The sequence below is a fragment of the Pagrus pagrus genome (genome assembly GCF_965226575.1).
Source record: "Pagrus pagrus genome assembly, chromosome: 2".
Lineage (NCBI taxonomy): Eukaryota > Metazoa > Chordata > Actinopteri > Spariformes > Sparidae > Pagrus > Pagrus pagrus.
Window position 1 is genome coordinate 18,335,739 of NC_140186.1, and position 22,806 is coordinate 18,358,544.

At 38.5% G+C, this 22,806-nt stretch overlaps 2 protein-coding genes across 2 annotated transcripts; both read left to right on the plus strand.

The window, feature by feature from the left end:
• The first annotated feature begins 7,836 nt into the window (after positions 1-7,836).
• Positions 7,837-14,612, plus strand: ap1m2 (adaptor related protein complex 1 subunit mu 2). The gene is made up of 12 exons (XM_084376411.1): positions 7,837-8,078; positions 9,677-9,833; positions 10,707-10,774; positions 10,894-11,024; positions 11,168-11,315; positions 11,618-11,744; positions 11,846-11,988; positions 12,511-12,582; positions 12,839-12,997; positions 13,166-13,291; positions 13,588-13,663; positions 14,352-14,612. Exons 1-12 carry the CDS (start codon positions 8,037-8,039, stop codon positions 14,375-14,377), a joined length of 1,275 nt encoding a protein of 424 aa, XP_084232537.1. The 5' UTR covers positions 7,837-8,036; the 3' UTR covers positions 14,378-14,612.
• Positions 14,613-14,971: 359 nt separating this feature from the next.
• cdkn2d (cyclin-dependent kinase inhibitor 2D (p19, inhibits CDK4)) lies at positions 14,972-18,555 on the plus strand. The gene is made up of 3 exons (XM_084376423.1): positions 14,972-15,155; positions 15,535-15,693; positions 17,587-18,555. Exons 2-3 carry the CDS (start codon positions 15,553-15,555, stop codon positions 17,938-17,940), a joined length of 495 nt encoding a protein of 164 aa, XP_084232549.1. The 5' UTR covers positions 14,972-15,155; positions 15,535-15,552; the 3' UTR covers positions 17,941-18,555.
• Positions 18,556-22,806: the final 4,251 nt, after the last annotated feature.

Genomic DNA, 22,806 nt, shown 5'->3' on the forward strand with positions numbered 1-22,806 from the left:
CCTGTCTTTCACTTTAATGAGTCAGTTTTACAACTGGGAAAAGTGGTATGACTGATGTAAACTGGGATATCTAATGAAAAAATATAACAAAACAAACAAAAAAAAAGCTCTCATCTAATCCAAGCCTGATTATATTATATTAGAAAAATAAGATATAAACTGATCTCAGGACTAAATGTCTTACAGAGCGCTCAGCTGACAAAACCAATTATTCTAAGACTTGGCGCAGTAGACGTCCATGAAACCTGTTTATTTTGCTTGGAAACGCTGCCATCGCTCTCCATCGACAACACAACACAAACATCACACAGATGGATGAGTGTTCAACCTCATCACCATCAGACTAATGTCCTACTTCTCTGCTTTTGCCAGTAGAGCAGATTTGTTATCACATCATGGGGAATTTTATGTCCTTGTACATAAGCCAACATAAACACACATCTTTCCTCTCATTTGGATGAGGAACTAGAATCACCTGTTGGTTCAGTTTTAACAGAAAGGCTCTGAGTTACAGTAATATCCTCAATAGGGCCTTATAAATTACTTTTCATCAGGGATTCATCCGTTGATTATTTTCATGATTGATCAGTGAATAGTTTGGTCTATGAAAGGTCCAAACAAAATACTCCTCACAATTTCCCTGAGCCCAAAGTGACGTCTTCAAATTGCTCCTTTTGTCCAACCAACAGTCCAAAACCTAAAGACTCTTCATTTACTGTCATAAAGCAGCGAATCCTCACATTTAAGAAGCTGAAACCGGCCAATGTTTGACATTTTTCATTAAAAAATGACTTAAATGATTAATTGACTGATGAATGTTGAGTTGTTCATTGGAAAGTACCCAGAATGACTGCTCAATTTCTGATCAAGGGGGAATTATATTGCTGTCAAGACACGAGTTTGTGGTTTTTATTCTGGTCATTTCATTTTAAACTCAGTAGAGAGCATTCATATGCCAAGGCCTGACAGTCCCCTTTCCAATCAATCAAGCCTAATCCAATATCAAACTTGATCCTCATCAAATTGTGCTAACTTATAGATACCAGCCACATACATGTGATTTTTCCATCAGGATCCATGCATTATTCCCTGAGAAACTAGCAAAATACGTTATGAAAGTGAGAAATAATTCCTGGATCGGTCCCGTTATCCAGATCCATGAAATGTGAATGAATAGATGAATAGACCTCCAAAGTTAAAGGGGTCTTTTCTTGGCCCAGACTCATCCTCCATCCAAGTTTCATGGAAATACGTTGATTAGTTTTTGTAAATCCTGCTGACGAACCAACCAACCAATGAACAGTTTGCTTTAAATCTCTTTCAATCCCTGATTGGAATCTACGCCTAACATTTCATCATGTTTCTCAATAGACCGAAGAGAATTAAACATTTATGTACAATTCAATAAATCACGCGGGGTGCAGATGGCCTGACGCACCCATAATAGCAAACATCCTCTCACTAACCAAATAAACCTCCTCCATAATTCATGCCTGTTAATGGTTCCCCTCTCAAAGTGCAGTGGGGGTGGTCACTGAGGAAGCAGTGGTGTAGCATCAGTAACATCAGTAGTATCAGTAATAACTGGGACGTGATTCATATACAAGAAACAGCCCTCCAGTAGAAAAGGGAAGGTGTATCGGTTTTATGAAGATCAAAATGCAGAAACAATACACATAGTTGTTGATTAATGACAATAATAATAAAAACAGGATATAAGGATTTTCCTGCCGCAGGTTATGGTCCTAATGTTTCAAATCAGAAGATCTGATCGTTTTCTTATCGTACTTTTGAGCCCTTGACCCAAAAGAGCAACATTTATGGTAAATGACTTCGCATTTCCACAGCACTTTTCCAGTCTATTTCATGTTGTTCAGATATTTCCAAATTGAATATTGCTGTTCAACGATGGACATGGATAGAGTTCCCCTATGCTAAGTTTATGATGCTTTATTCTTCTGTGTTGCAGAAATAAATACGTTTAAAAGCAACTACTTGCTGAGATGACTGCAGGGTAAAGAAAGTGTCTTTACCCTGTACAGTTTAAATATTTTCTAAATTAAAATCTCTCACGACACACAGTTGGTTTTGAAAAAGGGTTCAAGCGGACCGAGTCAACTGGTAGTCAACCTCATTCCAGCCCTTTGATCATTCAATAGCAGGCTAATTATGTCTGTTTCTAAGCCCCAAAATACTCTTATTATTAAATTGATTTAATTTAAGAGAGTCAAACTTACAATCTACCTCTAACATTGAAAAGTATAGATTACATAACATTTCTTTTTCAATTTTAAAAAAGCTAATAAAGCAGAGGAAAAAAAATCTGACCCTTATAAAGTAGTTGAATAGGCCTGTTTTACAGGAATAAAAAGGCCAGAATAAAGATATACACATGCTTAAATATCCTTTTTCTTTTTCACCTGTGTGACAGACAGACAGACAGATCTGATGTTAGGGATAGGCCCTGTTCAGGAACACCTTGCACCATCTTAACTCACTGGGAGGCTGTGGTATGTTGTCTGACGGGAACTGGGATCAACATTCCAGTGACTCCACGCCCAACAGCATCACATCACATGAAGGCAAAATGGTATCTGTGGTGTTGTGCATCCACTCCAGTTTTGATGTGTTTGTTGATAAAATGATCATTTGAACCACTAATGAGGCTCACTGTATCTAAGTGGACAAATTGTTCTTCTCTCATCAGCAGCATCATCTTTGTTGATGGGTTGCTACTCATAGCAAATTAGAGTTTCATTGTGTGCTGTACCCGTGAGGCAGGATACACCTGAGGCACAGGTGACAAATGACACCTGTCCCCTGCTGTGCCCTCTGTCATCCACATCCTCTCCTCACCTCATTATTTACATATGGTCGCTGTCTTCCTATTGGCCGGCTGTCAGCCTTAGGGTGGAGTTGCATCTCACACCACTGACTCGTAAGCGAAAGGGGAGTGTGCTTGAAAATTGACAGCGGGAGGTGGAGGTGGGGGAGGAGGTGGTGGTTAGATATTCCCCTGTCAGGTTACCAAACAGACTACCAACTGTCCTGATTCTAAGGTAACAACCTGACATAACAACCTGAGGGCCAAACACACTGAACCAAAGCATCTCCGGCTGCGGGAGGCAGCAGGGTTCAACTGATACTGTAAAGGAAGATGTTTATGTTGATTAGCTGTGAACTGAGTGTGGGTCTGCTGTATCAGTGAAAGGTGGTGAAAGTCATGAGCAGCTCTGTCGGGAATCCTGTACTAATTCCAAAACTATCTCTCACAGCGATTGTCGAGTCTCGTTTCACGGGATGTCTCACATGTATCTCTTTCAGTCTGAGTCAGCACGCTGAGCTTAACCGCTCTGACCCTGACGAGGTTTACATTTCAGATGTCTTTCCCATGACACCATAATATCGGTCTATGGTGGATTTAAAGTGACCCAGTTCAGCTCAGTCGAGCCTCTGATCCAAGTCAGTGAGTCGACGAATGTATAGAGATGTGTTTCGTGGACAAAATTGGGTGATCAATACCAATGCCAATCCTTGATCATAATCTAATGTAGTAGAAAGAAGATCGGGTCCTAACATTTAATGATAAATCCTGACAATCATACAGTTTAATTGTTCAACTTGACTATTTAAGGATCTTCAAGTTCTGTGACCTTTGGCTGGGTTTTATTTGTAGTTATACACCTAAAACAGTGTTGCCTGAATGGGCCTTTTCTCACCAATCTTGTGAAGAGTTGGGTTGTGATCATTTAGGCTTCTTTCTGTACCCTTTTGACATTTTCAACTGTTGAACAGTTAGACAGTTAGACAGTTAGACAGCTTAACCAGTAAAACTGATGAAGCTAACATGCTGGAAGTCATCTGTGAAAATGTAAAGGAAGTCAAACAAAGGATGGCTTTGCAAATGCAGGAGTAGCTGTATTTTATCTATCAAGCAGCTTAATTCGATCTGTGTGTTGATGCACTTCCCAAAAAAGAGATTTTAATCACCCATGTGACAGGCGATAGAAAGATGATAGAGGGGACATAGATATTGATGGTAACCCTTATTACAAGGGCATTGATTTTGGCCCTCTGAGAGAATATTCCTATATCAGCAAACCTTTTTCTTCAGTATATCTTGTTGGAGTTACTCATCGTCAGATATTGGCCACAGCTGTGAGGGTTGCAACTTTCATTATTGATTAATTTGCGGGTTATTTTCTTGAATCATTACCTCTGCTAAGGAGGTTATGTTTTAACCCGTGTCCGTTGGTATTTTGGTTTGTCATCGGGATTACACAAAAACTACTGAAACTTGGATGGAGGATCGGTCTTGGCCCAGAATAGACCCCATTAACTTTCGGCGTGGACCCTGATAAAGGGGCGGATCCAGGATTTTATTTTCTCACTTTTCAACATTTCTGATGAAATCTTGATTAAAAAAAAAAAAAAATCAGGCATATTTAGGTAGCTGGTATCTATGACTTTGTACAATTGGATGTGGATCCTTGATCTAGTGATCTTAAAGTGCCATTCTAGTTTAATCGTATAGTCCCCCCAAAAATCCTTTTTTCATCTATAATTTAAGTCCAGAGCCAGAAGATGATCATGTTTGACAAAGAAAAGCAGCAAATCATCTCCACCACAGAATGTATTTTTGCCTTGAAAATAATTGAGGTAATTATATATTTTTTTAAAAAGCCAATAATTTTCTGTCAACTTTAATCATTTCATCTCTTTTGCCTTTAAAACCAACTGTGATTGCATTTTAAGACTAAGACTGTTGTAAATCAATCCTTGGTTAATACTAACAACTTGTATTCATAAGATAATATGTATTCATATTTTTAAAGTAAGGAAGTAGTAGGAGAAACCTCTGTCTGGCATTAGTAGGTCACATATAGTGCAATTTGTCTGGAGCCGCAGCAGTAAAGAAAAGTCACGTTTCTTCATCTTGACCTGATTGTGAAGTGTTACCATATGTTGGGCCCCAACCACTACAGTGGGATCCTGTATAATCCACATCACATGAACCAGGGAGGCTAGCGTCAAACACACTGCTTCATGTCGTCAAAGCTGAAGGGAATAACAGTGATGTTTACATTAAGTGAAAAATTCTCTTCCTGTAGCTTCAGACTGATTTAGGCTGTGAGGTCGACATTTAAAACCCAAATATTTATAGACGGGAACCTGGACTGGACAAAGACAAAATGCTGACAAACTGGGATGAGGGTCAAATGTCCCAGTCTGTTTTAAATGAGAGGCTATTGGTCTTTATGATAGTCTTAGAATAGCTCATATCCTGTGTGAAGACAACATGTTTAAGGTGTGGTTATCTCATTTATAGCTCAGATACGTCTCATTAGATAAACAGAGTCCAGATAAGGAGACCAAAACCTTTATGGACAAAAGGAGTGGACCCTGGAAAAAGACTGATCTCTGTCTGGCCTTCACATTCACACGCCTGTGTTATGGCAGTGTGTTTTTCTGAGTCACTGCCTTCCTACACATGACTGATAAGGAGAAACAGACAGAATATGGACGGAGACTGAGATCTGGGGCCTAAAACCACACAGAGAGGCCCAAAGGGTAAAATGTGGAGATCTTATAGAACGAGCTTTATGGCTTAAGAAGCTCCACAGGCATGTGATCAGTAAGTGTTTTCCCGAACCCTGAGGCCAGAGGCTGCAGGTCACACACATATACATACCCAAACGCACGCACAAACTCAGATAAAAGTAGACCAGAAGCGTAGCTGTACATTCTTGCGAGCCAGTTTTTGCACCTCTACTGTTTGTAGCTAATATGATCTACTGTACAATGACAAGATCATTAAGGATTACAGAGGAAAAAGTAGACTGAAAGGACACTTTAATTTGCAAGCTCCCAAAATGTTTTATGAATGCATCCTACAAGGTCTTAGCCAGGCAAACATCCACAAAACAGAACCAGGCTTTATTAACAAATTAAAATGACAGCTCCACCTACAATTAGGAGACTGCATGATACAAACACACCTATCAATTTGCTGTATGACGAGAAAACACATTATGGCCTAAAGAAAGGACTGTAGCTCATAAAAGGACTTTTTTTTTAAAGTGTTAATTTAACTTTTTTTTGGCATTATATTTATATTCAATGAATAAAGAAAAATGTGTACATTGTGTAGAATATGCATGAGAAGAAACAAATCAATACTTGACCTAGGTCTATCTAGAGACTATCATCATAGAGGGAGTGAAGTAAAACTGAATAAAAAACAATATTGATATCAATCTGGATTGTCTTATTTCAGCGCAGCAATGTGGAAAAACCAACAAGAGGAGTTTCTAATGGTGTGACAATTTCCCGCCCACCATTACTGCCTGCAATGTGTGATGCACTCAAGCCAGAGGCTCCCAATCCTGGGGATTGACCTTTTTTCTCCTGTGGTGGTGAATTAATGTTTTTCTCCTGTGCTCTGTCAGTGTTCTGCCACAATAATCAGGCTAACATCCCACAAATGTTTTTTAAAATATCTGAAATTACATTATAGATTCATACTGGATAAGGAGATGTCCATTTGCAGAAAAAAAAACCTTTTTAGTGTAATAAAATGTTCTCGAAACAGCTAAAATTATCCTTCAGATACAGAGGCCATGATGCCTGAAGTTAAGGCCATTACATTATTGTTGGGTCTCATGGACGTTTATAACTCTGACGGATAAACTGACTTTACAAGGTCTTTGACAGGGTCCAGAAATGTGCACAATAGACATATTTCAAGTCTAATTGCCTGTTTTTATATATATATAAAAAAAGTGAGCTATAATGGGCTACAATGTCAGATGGCAAATGAATGCCTAATGTGCAGAGATGTGGACTCGAGTCAATGTTACTTGGACTCGTGTTGACTCAAGTCACTGTTTTGATGATCTGTGACCTGACTTAACAGAAAAAAATGACTTGAGACTCAACTTAGACTAGGAAGTTAAAGATAAGTCATTTTATTTTTCAGTTTAGTTGAGTTGTGAATATAGATTTGATGTATTAGGTCAAATATATCCTTAATTATAACTTCTGCTGTGGTCAAAGAGAACAAAGGATTCAGGCAAAAACAATGTCAGCACATACAGAACAAATGTGAGCGAAATAAATGTACATAATGGTAATACAGTAGATGCTACTTGGATACTGTTAGTCTACTATTACAAATCAGACAATAACTCAGAAATGTAATAAACTTTTTGTGTGTATTAGGGATTATGAGGGATTTAAGCAGCAGCTTAGAAGGGAAGTAAAAACTTTAGATTTAGAAAATGTGTTTTTTTTTTCAATAAACAGTTTTGATTGATGAGTGGCACCATTTGGATTATCATGGTAACAAACAATATTGTTAAAGTCAAATAAGTAGAGTTAGTAAACCCACAAAAGTGACTATACTGTAGGTGTATCCAGAACTTTTCTTTTCTTGTTTTTTATTTTTTTTTAATATATTTTAGTCAAACAATAGGTGAGAAATTGTTTCTAGACTGTTTAAAATAAACTAAATCAAATAATATACAGATAAATTAAATTAAAACATCATAATGCAAAATACGCAACACAAAAAACAAAATAAAACACAGAAATAATTTAGTCAAAAACTTTATGCAGCATTATTCAATAACAACAAAACAATTTACAGAAATGTTTTAAAATAAAAATACATTTTTTAAGAGGTGTTTTTTGACCTGAATGATGTCGTGATGTCACGATGTCGCTCTTCGTCCCTGCCATCATTCGTGTGTCTGCGGCGCCCTCTAGCGGACACACTGAGCGGCACACCCTCCTCCTCCCCCGTCTCCGCTCAGGTGAGCTGGTGAATGTTTCACCTGCATGCGATGACGTCACGGCACCTTCAGGAAAACGACACGGTGGAGTCCACGATCACCTCGGGCTGATGAATGTCTGCAGTGTGGATGAGATGAAACGACAGTGAAGCCGGTCAAGACTCGGGTCGGACTTCAAACTTTGAGTGTGTGTGTGTGTGGGTGTGTTGACTCGCATGTTGCGCTCCTGCGGCCACAAACACGATGTCTGCCTCCGCGATATTTGTGCTGGACCTGAAGGGGAAGGTAGGAGTCAAGCCGGAGCTCACTGTCGATCATTTCTAATCCGGCTTTACTTGACACAACATATAAAAGTCAACACTTTCTCCTTCTTTTGTCCGTTTAGGTCTTGTTTTAGCTGTTTCTTTAACTGTTAATCATTAATGGCGTCGTTAAAAATTAATAAAGAGCTTGCGACACACTCATTCATTTGCCCTTTCTTCTTTACTTCCGGATTTCAGTGTTTGTTGGTGGTGACAGGCTGCAGCCTCAAATAGCTCCACTGAGGGGACTAATTGTGATGCAGCACCTGTGGCCTTCAGTCATGGCATGTGTGTGACCAACTTTTTGTAGTCACTATCCACACACATCTCTCTCTCTCTCTGTCTGTAACCTGACACAGAAGTGATTGTTACTGAGAAATGGAAGTGTTTGTGTTGTGTGTGTGTGCGATCAAAGGGTGTGTTACTCATCCAGCCACATGTGACATCTAAATTGGTCCAAGCACAGTGCTGCTTTTCTGACCTGCAGAAGTCTCAAAGCTTCTGGAGCAGGTTTGACCTGTTTTGCATCCGTATTATCTGAAGACATCTTATCTTTCCTTTGTGCTACAGCAGGTCATTGTTCTTAATGTGGACAGGGTTTACAGAGGACCCCCACTAAATTATGTAACACAACATCCGAGGGTCTGTAGGACACACTTTTACAGAGTCGTACTGAAAAATATGAATGGCAGATTAAAAGTTGTGGCCCCTTCTGAAGACTTTATGTCACATGTATTCCAGGATGCAAATAATGATTATTTTCATGATCAGTTAGTTTGATTAATTTCTCAATTAGACCATTAATCTGCTCTTTAAAGAGGAAAGTAAAGGCCGAGGTGATATCATGGAACTGATCCTTGTTTGCCTTCAATTATTTATTTTTTTCTTCTCTCTCTCTTCCTTTTCTGTGATGTCGCCTGTTTTATCGCTTTTATTCCTTTTACTTGTAATGACTCATATTGACGTTTTTGTGTTTTGCATCACAATTTTCATTTTCACTGAAAAAACTATTAAAATCGTGATTAGGTGACAATTACCAAACAACCATGTTTTCTAACACCTAGAGAACAGGATTTGTAGACTCTCTGCAGCACCTCACCCCTTTATAATGCTGTTTTGTCGAACTTTTAACCCTTTACCAAAAAACTGCAGCTTCTTGTGATTTGAATATTAATCGTGCAGACCTAACACGTAATTTTAATACACTACTCAACATGAGTTAGGGATATTGAGATAAGTCCATTGTAACTCTCATTGTGGTTCATAAAAGTGGTTAATAAATCGATTGAATCTTGTTGCATCTTTGTTGGTACCAGCTGCTCCTTTTAGATCTCCAGTTCTAGTCTAACATCTGGTCACACATCAGCCTGATTGGATCATTTATTTTGACAAAATGTTAATTCTAAAGATTGTTTCTTGTCACTTTTTTTTCGCATTGTACATTTTTATGTATTTCCGGCCACTTTTTTTTTTACATGTTGCACTGGCGCTCTACAAATGAGTAAAACGTTCTGCTCTGTCACCTCTTTGATCAAACGTGCAGTCATGTGACAGCCCTGTGGTTTTATTCCCTCTCCTCAGGTGTTGATCTGTCGGAACTACAAAGGTGATGTGGACATGGCGGAGATCGACCACTTCATGCCTTTACTCATGCAACATGAAGAGGAGGGTCTCCTCTGTCCTGTGCTGTCACACGGCAGTGTTCACTTCATGTGGATCAAACACAGCAACCTGTACCGTATCTTTTACAACTCTAGTTACTTTGAGCTGCGACAAAAGCTGTGGCAGAATGTAACTAAGTGCTTTTACTCAAGTACAAATTCAAGGTACTTGTACTCTATTTGAGCATTTCCATTATTTTCCGAACAATATACTTTACGAGCTCTCAGAGGCAAATATTGTACTTTTTACTCAACTATGTTTGTCTAACAGCTTTAGTTTCTATTATGCAGATTACAGTTTTTAACACCCTTTCTGTCCAGTGAGAAAAAAAAAAGGTGGTTTAGAATAAGACTTTTATTCCTGATAAACTGAAGTGTGAGGAGTTCCTTCATGAGAAAATGTTGCTACTTGTTGTGTTACTTAAGCTAAATAAATCCTCCTTTCTTCTCACAACTTCTTTCTTCTCACGTCGTACTTTTGTTGGTGCCACTGTCGCAAAGGCAACCGGATCGTTTCCGTTTTCCTTTGATTAGCAACTACCAACAACACAGAACTAAATGCGAGTTCACGTGAGAGCGAGAGCAGATAGGAATGGTGCCGGGGTGTAGCCTGACTGTATCGCCAGTTAACCTTCCTGTTCCCAGGAGATTTCATGCACAGCGGCAGACAAAATTGAAAAGTGAAAGCGAGGTTTATAGGGAACCGATCTAAACGTTGATGGTTTCATCACATTACATTGTGCAATCAGCATTTACTTCACAATGATACGCTGAAGCAGAAAACTCAGAAAAGCCCTCAAGTACGCATTCACATTCAACAGAATCTCTTTATTAAAGTCACAGAGTATTGAATAACGCAGCAAAGATTTAAATGTAGCAAAGTGAACAACAGCAATTATCTTAATTGTAACAAAATGTGCAAAACACTCCTTGACCTGATCTCCGTACAGTGGTGGCCACTACCAACAAGAACTCCAACGCCTCCCTCGTCTACTCATTCCTATACAAAATAGTGGAGGTGAGACATACATGCACGATTTGCTGTTGTAAATGTATTTTTTGAGGAGTAACTTGTATTTATAGTGTTACTCAGAGCCACCACAGATCAGTCTGATTTCTGCTCTGTGTATTATGCAGGTGTTCACAGAGTACTTCAAAGAGCTGGAGGAGGAGAGCATTCAGGACAATTTTGTGGTTGTCTACGAGCTGCTGGATGAGCTGATGGACTTTGGCTTCCCACAGACTACCGACAGCAAGATCCTACAGGAGTAAGACTTCCCAAAATGCACACATGCACACACACACACACACACACACACACACACACACACACACACACACACACACACACACATTATCATGTATACTGAGAGTGGTGTTGAATCACAGTAGTCCATCTCTTCTCTTGCAGATACATCACTCAGGAAGGAACCAAGCTTGAGGTGGCAAAGTCCAAAGTGCCGACCACCGTCACCAACGCTGTCTCCTGGAGGTCAGAGGGGATCAAGTACAAGAAGAACGAGGTCTTTATCGATGTCATCGAGTCCATCAATGTACTGGTAAGAAGGGATCATTCATTGTGAGACTAGCTGAGAGCTTTTGAGCGCCATCTCCACTTATTTTCATAAAAGTTAGAGTAGATTGTCAGAAAGTCTTGTTGTTTTTACACAAAACTGTATAATAATAGCTCATATTGCTTTTATGTAGTTAAAGCTAAATTATATTATGCTGAATAATAGAGCAAGTATTGTATGGATTTTCTTACTGTTTAATTTAATCAACTTGATGAATCAGATTAGTTTGATTTATTCAATTAAATAGTTTATCCATATTTATCCACCGCTGTGTATTGTTTGTTCAGGTGAATGCTAATGGCAGTGTGATGAGCAGTGACATCGTGGGCAGCATCAAGCTGAAAACCATGCTCTCTGGGATGCCCGAGCTGCGGCTGGGCCTCAACGACCGAGTGCTCTTTGCTCTCACTGGACGTACGCATGCAGGGTCTACATCGATCAGTCATAATGTAGCTCATCTGTCTGCTTTAGTTACATTTAAGTTAATACCTCTGTTTGTATTGTGTTTTGTTCAGGTGATAAGGGAAAGACGGTGACGATGGAGGATGTGAAGTTCCACCAGTGTGTCCGTCTCTCACGCTTTGAGAGTGATCGAACGATCTCCTTCATTCCTCCGGACGGGGAGTCTGAGCTCATGTCTTACCGCATCAACACGCACGTTAGTCCAATACAGCACCACACTGTATTCACGCTAAATCCTCTATACACCATCTACCGTATTAACGACTCACACCACAACCAGGGCTGGCCAAAGTGGAGCTTGATTAAGGTTCGATTTGGTGCTGGTGTTCAGTGGTGGAACGTAACAGAGCACTCAAGTACATATTTGAGGAACTTATCCGAGCAGGCTGTTTCCATTTTAAAAATATTGAATGGATGAATGGAGGATGGATGGCTTTATTGATCCCGAGAGGGGAAATTTAATACAAGAAACAGTCTAAAGATCAATGAAAATCTTGAATGAAATGAAACAATTTTGACACAATACACTACTTTATTTCATATGCAATATATGAAGAAAAAATTAGACTAGTAGTGCAACTCTGACAGCTTTACTAGCCACACATCAGTACATACAAACACACGACCTAAATTAACATGGATACTGATGGATCATGTGTATATGTATATTTTAAATGTAAAACTTTTATAATAAAACCTTTTCCTTCATCTGTTACAGGTGAAGCCTCTGATATGGATTGAATCAGTCATAGAGAAATTCTCTCACAGTCGAGTGGAAATCATGGTTAAGGTACCGAACAACTGTATTTTGACTTAAGACACATCTAAATTACAATGTCACTGGAGACGTTTACTTTGGAAACTGACAAAAACTTAGCAACAATTAGAGCAAGAATTATTCCCCTTACTGTTTGTCTCATGTCTCCAGTTGTTTCACATTTTGATAGCTTGAACTATCTTATCAGTAACAGTTGATGTTGCCTTTCTGAGACTGCAAGACAAAAGGCTTTCACAATATATCCTGTGATATTGTGTTGTATTTTCAGGCAAAGGGACAATTTAAAAAACAGTCTGTGGCAAATAATGTGGAGGTGAGGGTCCCTGTGCCCAGCGATGCCGACTCACCCAAGTTCAAAACCAGCACAGGCAACGCCAAATATGTGCCTGAGAAGAACATGGTGGTGTGGACCATCAAGTCATTCCCTGTAAGAAATATACTTTTACATTGACTTTAAATTATATCACTTTCTTAATGCATTACATTCTGATCAAATACAGAAATGTCTTTTATTCTCTGTGTCTTTCTGCTTGTTTGTCCATCTCTCTGCCTTTCCGTGTTTAATCTGTTTGTCTATGTGCGTCCATCCATCCAGGGAGGCAAAGAGTTTCTAATGAGAGCTCATTTCGGGCTGCCCAGCGTTGAGAACGACGAGCTTGAGGGAAAACCTCCCATTACTGTCAAATTTGAAATCCCATACTTCACAGTCTCAGGAATACAGGTGTGTTTATAAGTCTAGTCCATCTGAGAGGAGGAACATTTTTTTATGGATCTGAGGCCTGTTAGAGCATGTTATATCTTCTTTATATCAATATGGATCCATTTTAAAGCTCTAAACATCCCCTGAGAAGATCACATAGGGCGTTTACAGCTCGTGGATAGTCAGGTCAGGTCCTGTAGATTGTGTGCTCAGACTCGTAAACTAGATTTATTTTTAATTGGTGATGATGCACAGTAATGTTACTTGCCTCAACATGTTGTCTTACCCTGTCTCACTCACTCTCTTTCTTTTACCAGGTGCGATATATGAAGATCATTGAAAAAAGTGGTTACCAGGCTCTACCCTGGGTGCGGTACATTACACAGAGTGGAGGTACATTAAGCAATTCCTACATACTCAAGGCTGCATCCACAACTTTAGAAATACTGAGGTCCCGAGTCCAGGTCCACCATTTCCCAGTCCCCCAAATTTGACCAAAAGCCATTATTTACTTCTCAATTCTTATATTATTTGGATTTTTAAGAACATTAAGTTTTATTTTCTCTACATTTCATTTCCCAACACGTCTCTGCCCTGCAAATAAACATGTATTTACCAAACATTAACTTTTTATGTGCTAGGAACTATTTTCAGCATTGTGACATTTTCAGATAAACAAAGACAATGGAGAATTTTCTCGACCCATAAATAAACACTGATAAATTCTTTATTTGTTTATTTATTAGGCTAAAGCTAGTCAAATTCAAAGGTGTACTATAGTGAAAATCAATCTCAAGATTTTTCTCTTCTCTTAAAATTTCTTCCCCTGAACTACGTAGTGCACCTTTAATGTATTGTATGATGTAAAGAAAATACTGGAATTGGCCTGTAAAATACCATCAATGTAGAATACAAACAGCCTTCAGGTGTAGCTACAGCCATACAGTCTTCAATGTGATGTGACTTACTGTGACATATTGTACTATTTAAGCAAGTGGTAATATAAACATAAGATGTAGAAATTGAATCAAGTTGAACTTGACTAATATTTTCTCCTTACATGTGTTTTCTTTTTATGTAGACTACCAGCTGAGGACCAATGTGTAAAGCCTGAGGGATTACCTTATATTCTTCACTTCCAGCACCTTCACAGGAACATCAATAATCACTTTAACGCGACTGAGAGAATGTCTTTGAATTTCACCTGTCAGTGATCTTGTTTTACGAAATCTGTGTGCAGCTTGATTTTAATGTTTCTATTGTGGGACCACTGCTAATTATTTAAATGTGTGATGATTTTATTCCCTCAAACAACCTGTCAATATTAAACCTTTGTATCCTCCTCCAGCCCCTTTGTTTTTCCCCATGAGTTTGCAACACCATGTAAGGGCAGATTTGTCCTCATATTGTAGTAATGCATTGTGAAATCACAGTCGGTAAATTCCGCCTAAAATTAAAACCTTACACCCGCCTTTTTTCCACACTTGTCTCTGGAGAAATACAAGCAAAGGTCAGAAATGTGAATGAACTGCCTTTGAAGACATCAACGTATACGAATCGCCCGCTTTCTGCACTGCGGGCTCTGATTGGTTGACTGTCGCTGTTACCACAGTGATAGTGTAGTAACAGAGTTGTAGCCCGGCCTCTTTTACCATATATGGAAGAGCAACACCCTCCGGGCGAGCTGTGATTGGTCGGCGTGTGTTCTCTCCAATGTTTGTAAATTGTAGTCTGGAGACACCGCTGTGTAGATCTCAGCGCGCAAATGTATTTTCTAATGTTTATAAACCCTCCTTGTTCGGATTTTATTTAAAAAATACTGGTCTTCAGAAACAGCGGGATAGAAAATCGTCTCGGCGTAGTGGATCTCGAGGAAACGAACAAGGTATGCGTAAATGCTCTACGGTTTGTTCTCTTTTTAACGTTAGCGGTTAGCCGGGATGCTAATTGTTTGTGAGATTCAGTTGACGTGAGCTGTCTGGCTCTCGACACAACAGCCGTGTTCGCACAGCTCTGTTGTTTAAACGGACGGTTTGTTAAAACGACCCGATGTAACATTACGCTAGCAGTCGGATAACATGGCGTCAACGGGGAACTAGCTAAATGACGTTAGCCGGATGCTGTTAGTAGCTAGCTGTAGTCGTAGTTAATGTGCCTGAATCCCCGTTTCGCCGCTTTACTCTTCATTGTACTGTCGGTGTCATAACGAGGATCCCGTGGTTGAGTTTGGGTCTGACTGTTGTTGTACGTCTCCTACTAACCAGGCAGAAAGAGAGACTATAATGGTCCTTAGTCAGATGGATGCTGGTAAAGCTTTGACGGCGGCGGCAGCCAAAGGGAAGACGAGCGAGGTGCAGAGGATCCTGGAGGAATGCAGGGTGCATCCTGATACTCTCAATGAGTTCAACAGGACCGCGTTACAGGTGAGCACCAACTCACAGACATGCTGACACACAATTCATACTAACACAGGTATGAACTGGACACACAGACTGTAGACACTTGTCTCCTCTCGTCTTGACATAACGGTACGTAGGGCTGTGCTGAGCTGTTATGAATATGTTATAGCACCGTGTTTTAAGACTGTTGGTAGAGTCAAGTTAAACCCAGATCCAAGCAAAATGGAGAATATTTGATGATTTGACTTGCTAGAAATATATAATAAAGAGGATATACACTAAGTTGCCAGGTTATTAGATACTACTACGCAGCAATGCTCTAAATCCTTCCTTCTTGAAGGTTATAATGCTGAGGGCTGCAACCAACCATTAGTTTCTTGATTCATCAATTAGTTGTTTGGTCTATAAAATGTAAGAAAATGGTTAAACATGTCAATTAATATCTCCCAAAGCCAAAGATGATGTCCTAAAATGTCCTTTTTTTTTGTCCACAACACAAAGACATTCAGTTTACCGTCAGAGGAGAAAAGAAACCAGAAAATATTCACTTTTAGGAATCTGAAATGAGAATTGAGACTCAATCCGATTAATCAATTATCTAAATAGTTGGGAATTTACAGATTACATGATTAATCAATTAATGTGGCAGCTCAAATAATGTGAGAATGAGTTGTTGATTTTACTTCATGATCATTGCTGTCGAATTGTTATTAACGTGTTATACCAAGAGGTGTTTCTGCTATTTATATAAATGATGTAGACAAAATGCTCAGGCTTTAATTAACAGTTGTCTCTATCAATTAATCTGTTGCTGCAACTATTAGTCGATTTGAACGAAAATGGATCAGGCAAAAATGTTAAAAACTTGCTGCTTCCAGTTTAAAAATGTGAGGATTTGCTGCTTTTCTTTGTAAGTTATGACAGTAAATGAAGGGTCTTTGGGATTTGGACTGTTGGTTGGACAAAAGGGGCCATTTGAAAGCATCACTTTGGGCTTTGTGAAACTGTGACAAGCTTTTTAAAAAAATATTTATAATTCTTTGACATTTCATTGACTAAACAATGAATTGATTAATCTTGGAAATAATCATAAGAAAAATAGACAATGAACATAATTGTTACTACTATAAAATGGAAAGAAATATCCATCGCAATTTCCTAGACCTCAAAGTGACGTCCTGAAACCAACCAACAGTCTGAAAAATAAAGATATTTCATAACTGTAAAAAAAACAAAAACAAATACAAAACAGCCAATCCTCACATTTGAGAAGCTGAGACCAGAGAATGTTTGGAATTTATTTCATTAAGCGTACTTAATGTTTATGATTGATTTTCTATCAGCACAGATTGTTTCATCTCCAAAAATCAAATCACCTGATGAAAAAAACATCAACCTCTCTAAAACATCTTCAACTAAAAGATGTTGATGAAGGTTCATGGTAAATCTGAGTGCTGTATTCTAGACAACTGGACTTGTTTCAGTCCAGTTGTCTACGATACAGCACTTAGACTTCAACAAAAACTGAACATCATAACAGTCATGAAGATACTGTACTGATAATGTACTAAACTAAACTGCATTTCTCTCACTTTTATGTACCTGATAAACAGTTTGTAGGAACATATTTGTATGTTTTCATTAACGTTATAGACAGTTACTGTATTTAATTCTTGACCAGGTCCCACTTTACAGATTTTCTTTGAAGTGACTTTCGGGAATACAATTTAACATTTAAGTATTAATTAGTGATCTCTGTGGAGATCTCTGACATGAAAGTGTTAAAAAAGCCTCTGAGACGATCTAGGGTCATTTACACACCAGTGTTGAATTTACTGTGCGCGCTCTCGCTCTCTCTCTCTCTCTCTCTCTCTCTCTCCCTCTCTCTCTCCCCCCTTCCTCTCATATCTCTTACAGGTGATGATGATGGGGAACTCCAAGGTTGCCAGTTTGCTGTTGGAAAAAGGAGCAGACCCCAACGTGCAGGACAAACACGGGATAGCGCCTGTGCACGACGCTGCACGGACAGGATTCCTGGACACGCTGCAGGTTCTGGTGGAGTACGGCGCTTCTGTAAACATCCCGGACCAGAGTGGCGCCCTGCCTATCCACATCGCCATCCGGGAAGGCCACCGGGATGTCGTAGAGTTCTTGGCACCACGGTCCGACCTGAAGCACGCCAACATCAGCGGTCAGACAGCCATAGACGTGGCCCGAGCTTCATGTGTACCTGATATGATTGACTTGCTTTTCGCTCACATTCATAGTTAGTCAGATGTCTGGGTGCCCACTGGGTGACCCCAACCTAACTTTTCTTTGCTTCAAACCTGGTGACTTGAATTCATTGCTGTGTAAAGGATTATTTGTTTTGTTAATAGTCGCTCAGCATTAATGTGTGACAGGACATATTGTCTTGGCAGCTTATTTTCAGTGGATGGGTGGCTATATACAGTAGACACCTCTTTTGCACAGTGCAATTTAGGCACCTTATATACTATCTGTTGTCCCTATTGATTGGGAGTGCACATTTGTAGATAGTTTCCCCAGTGTTTTTGTAATGATTGCATTATTTACATTGTGTAAGAATTGTAACAGTTGTATGTGTTTTTAAACATTTCTTTTTTTGTTTGTTTGTTTTACAAAACTTGACATGGTGCACCCTGATTGCTTTACATAGTTTTGTTTCTCTTAATTAGATGTACTTAGACTTTGAATTTACTCTTATTTATTGTTGGAATAGGACTGAATATTCCTGTGACTCTGTAAATAGTGACATTTATTGTGATTTGTTGAAATGTTATTTATACAAATACTTTTAAAACAAAAGTGAGATTATTCACTTTAATATTTGAAGAAGAAAGCACAAAATAAAGTGTTGAACTTGAAGTTTTGAAGTCATAGTTTTCTTTTTAAACAGTTCACTGATTTTAGCTGCTTTTAAGTTGGACAGACAAACTGACTTCCAAGCTGTAGCTACGACTAAAGACACTGAGGAGCTTTATATACACTGTAAATTTTAAAAGTTGACTTTACTTTAAAAAACATAAGGAAACCAATTACCAAGTATAGTAGACTAATAAATTTTAGTTGTATGCGCTAAAAAGTTATCTTAACATTTATTTATAATTGTAATTTGAGGTTATCGGTTTCTTTAATTTCTCAAAGTAAACTCACTGTCAGATTTAACAGTGTATGATTATGCATTTGTTTTTATCAGGCAGATTTTCTTTCTATTTGAAATGAACCATTTTCAAAGAATTTTAAAATGACGTTATATAGTCTTTTTAAAATGGTATTTAAACCATCATAACACTTAACAAGATGACAAAACATTCTGCCACATAAAACGGCTTTTATTTGAGAATTTATCCTGAGCTCTCTTTTATTTTTGCTTTTATTGTGAAATACTGGAAAGTTTGACCTCATCTGGCCTATAAAATTAATTTAAATGAAAAAAAATCACTGCTCACGTGACAGGGCAAATATGACCACTGACTGACATTTGTTTGTTGTTTTTTTCATATTTCAAAACAAACAACAAACACAAAAAAAAAGCACCTGAAGCATAAATTAAATCAATCTATGATCGTTTGGTTTGTACAATATTAGCTCAAGCCTTTGATAAACCACATTTATATGATTTTCCTTTCTGCCTTAATAGACAAAACGGTGGTTCAAGGTGATTCATCAAGGGCATTTATAATAACTCCACACTGGAATGTGGAAACCCTCTCAGAGGTCACACAGATAGCTGGATTGCAGCTCACTAAGAATGAGGGCCCTGTTTTGTTGAGGCTTGTAGGTAACGGTGGCAGTTTGCTGATGTTTGTGCTCAGGGCTCTCACAGCACAATGGGTTTTTGTTTGCTTGCGTGTCACGGGCCAACTTCAGCAGTCGACAAAGGAGATACAGTTCAAGGACTGTGCTGCTGGGCCGCTGTGTGTTGAGCCTCATGATGTCACAGAAAGACCACTGCGTCGTTTACATGTGATAACAAGTGCATTTCTCACAATATTAGCACATCTTGTCTGAAACATTTCATTTAATTTTCTGAATTAATTTGACAGAAAACTTGAGCTTTCTCTGACAATGAAGCAGTGGCGGATTGAGTATTTTCCATTTTGTACCAATTACAACTTCAATTTCAGAGAGAAATATTGTGTTTTTTACTCCATTACATTTATTTGCCAGCTATATTTACTGGTTAATTTACTAATAAAGACTTTACACACAAACTATAAATCAACAGCAGTGTTGTATAAAGTACCCAAAAGTCATTCTTGAGGAAAAGTAAAGATATTGTGCTCAAATATTACTTTGGTATCATGAAAGTCACCCATATACATTGAACTTGAGTAAATGTCTTAAAGTATCTGATATCAAATGTACTTAAATATCACATGTATGAGTAAAAGTAAATTATACATACTGTGTCGACCAAATTATTGGCCTGGCCAATTATCTGATCCGATATTCAACATTTCTCTGGCATGTGTGATCTTTGCTTTGTTGTGTTTTTTTCGATCCAATAAAAACAAATCATTTTAAAAATGTGCTACTTAAGCTCTGATTCAGCATACAGTCTGCAAAGTAACTAGTGACCAAGTTATCAAATAAATGCAGTGGAGTAAAAAGGACAGTATTTGCCTTCCATTTGAAGTGGAAGTTTAAAGCAGCAGAAAATGGAAATACTCAAGTAAAGTACAAGTGATTGAAACGCTATTGGAAAAGGTCATGATGGAACTGGAAAATATAAACAGACATCAAAACTATTTCCTTTTTAAAAAAAAAAAAATTGTTTGTATTTTGAGGTGTTTCAACGACAATCTTGTAATTTCTCTTCTTTCTGTCTTTTTTAAACTTACTGTGTTTCTTCAGTGCCAATACAACTTTTTCCAATACTCCAATACCAAGTGTTTTAATGTCAGTGTTTCCTTTTTACATTTAGGTTTCATTTTCAATGCCAAAATTTAAAGTCACTGTTCCAGCCCCATATCAAAGTACCCTGTAAAACATTAAGTAGCTCAAAACTTAAATATTGAATGCTAAAAAATTCAGTAATAATAAAAATGATTTATGAGGACTTTGCTACTTTATGTACATTTGACCAATAATCACCTTCACTTGTCTCAAGTAAATTTGTAAGGGCTTCAAATACTTCCTCCTCCACTGGATTTAATGGCCTGCAGTCAGCAGTTGCATGTTGTTTTCACCTTCCTTATCAAATTTACATAGACACCTGCTGGGAGCTGCAGTCCAACCACAGTATTTGGCTTTTGGATATTGAACATAACTCTATTGGAGCAACTTGTTAAATGCGTTAAATGCCTCGCTCAAGAGTACTTCAGCAGTAGTTATTGAGAAGAAAAAAAAGAGCCATTTACTTTCCACACCCATATTTTCACAGCTTGGTTTTGAAACAGCAGCATTCTGGTTAAGTGTCTTTACCACTCCCTCATCTCATGTAGTATAGACACACAACCACTAATTATATTTAAATATAGTTTCACACCAAAACAGCTAAATTTAGTCACACAACAGCTGTAAACATGTTAGTGCAAGAAGCAGCCTCAGGACAGACCTGCCTCCAGCCACTAGGTAGAGCTCAAGTACAAATATGGGTGTGTATACTGTGTGTATACTGCGCTGTATAAACACTGCTGTGGGTCTTTTTTTCTGCAGGTTGGGAAAGACACAGTTAGAGTGACAGGTTTGACAAAGGTTGACAAGAAAAACCAGTATCAGCATTCTCCCCCAGTCACATGGTCAAAAAGCAGACAGATTTGCGGGAATACATGACGACGACACCACTGACAGCAGAGCCATGAGTCAGGTGTCTTAACTTGTGTTACAATGAAAGAATAAGTGCATAAGTGTAAATATGCGAGTGGTGACGGTTTGCATCCATTGTTTTTAAGTATGTTTGTGTGTTTTATTTTCCTTGAGTGGATAATAGACAAAGGAGAATTGAAGTGAGAGAGAGAAAAGGGGATAACATGCAACAAAAGCCTCCAACAGGACTCAGACTGGGCATATTGCATGGTCAGCGTCTTATAGCTCTCTTTCATAAGGATGCCCCTTACTTCTCTATTAGAGCTGCATCAGTTGATCATACATTATATTGAAAGGATTTTATTTGGATTTTGGTCCATTAGTTGAACAAAACAAGACATTCTGAGACCTCAGTTTGGGCTCTAGGACATTGAAATGAGTATTTTTACTATTCTTTTGTGTTGCCTAGACCAGATATAATCGGTAACACAATCCCCAAAGTAATCAATACTGAAATGACCACGACGAGTAATGAGAGGCTTAAGATGGAAAGGATTAACATTTTTGTCTTACATGGCCATATGTACACTCAAAGACATATTGATCACTGTAACTGTTCCTTCTGTCAATACTGGCTGAGAAGTGACATCTTCCTGATATAACCACACTGTAAGAAATGGGAAAAATGCATTTTGAAGTTTGTTTTTTCAGTCTGAGTCAGCCAAATCAATTGGTTTTTAGTCAGAAATGAACTTTTTTTTCCTCATGGACTGGCTTTTGCTTGCTGTAGCCCCAGGTCACAGCCTGTATAGACAAAAGAATGACTAGTGATCAATAACACATTCAGAGTATATATGAACATGTGAGCATCTTATTAGGATTGACTTCAAAAGAATCCAAACCCGTCCTTAAAGCTGCTGAGTTCTTCATGAATGATTGCAATAGGGTGCAATATCAACCAAGAAAGTCACCCGGTGCTATAATAATATAAAATGTTTGATGGTTTATGAACTTTGATACCAATAACTGGTGAAATCACAAATGATGAGTCAGTGTACACATGCTCTATTAACCTACAAACTGTCTCACTTCAATTCAGTTCATTAAGCTGCAGGGAATAAAAGCCCACAGGAGCTGCATCCTGACATTTTAGACTTCCGAACAACAGAAACTCACGTGGCAGGAAGAAGCTTCCCAATCTGATTTTCCTATTGAATTAGCACAACCGGGCCTGAAGACACACCCTACACTCTGGCAGCAGTTCTAGCATTTCACGCTCAAGTCAGTACACCACGCTAACCTGAAGATATCGCCCATAACAACTCAAAACAAAGCTCTTAAGAGACAAAACATGTTGTTATTTCC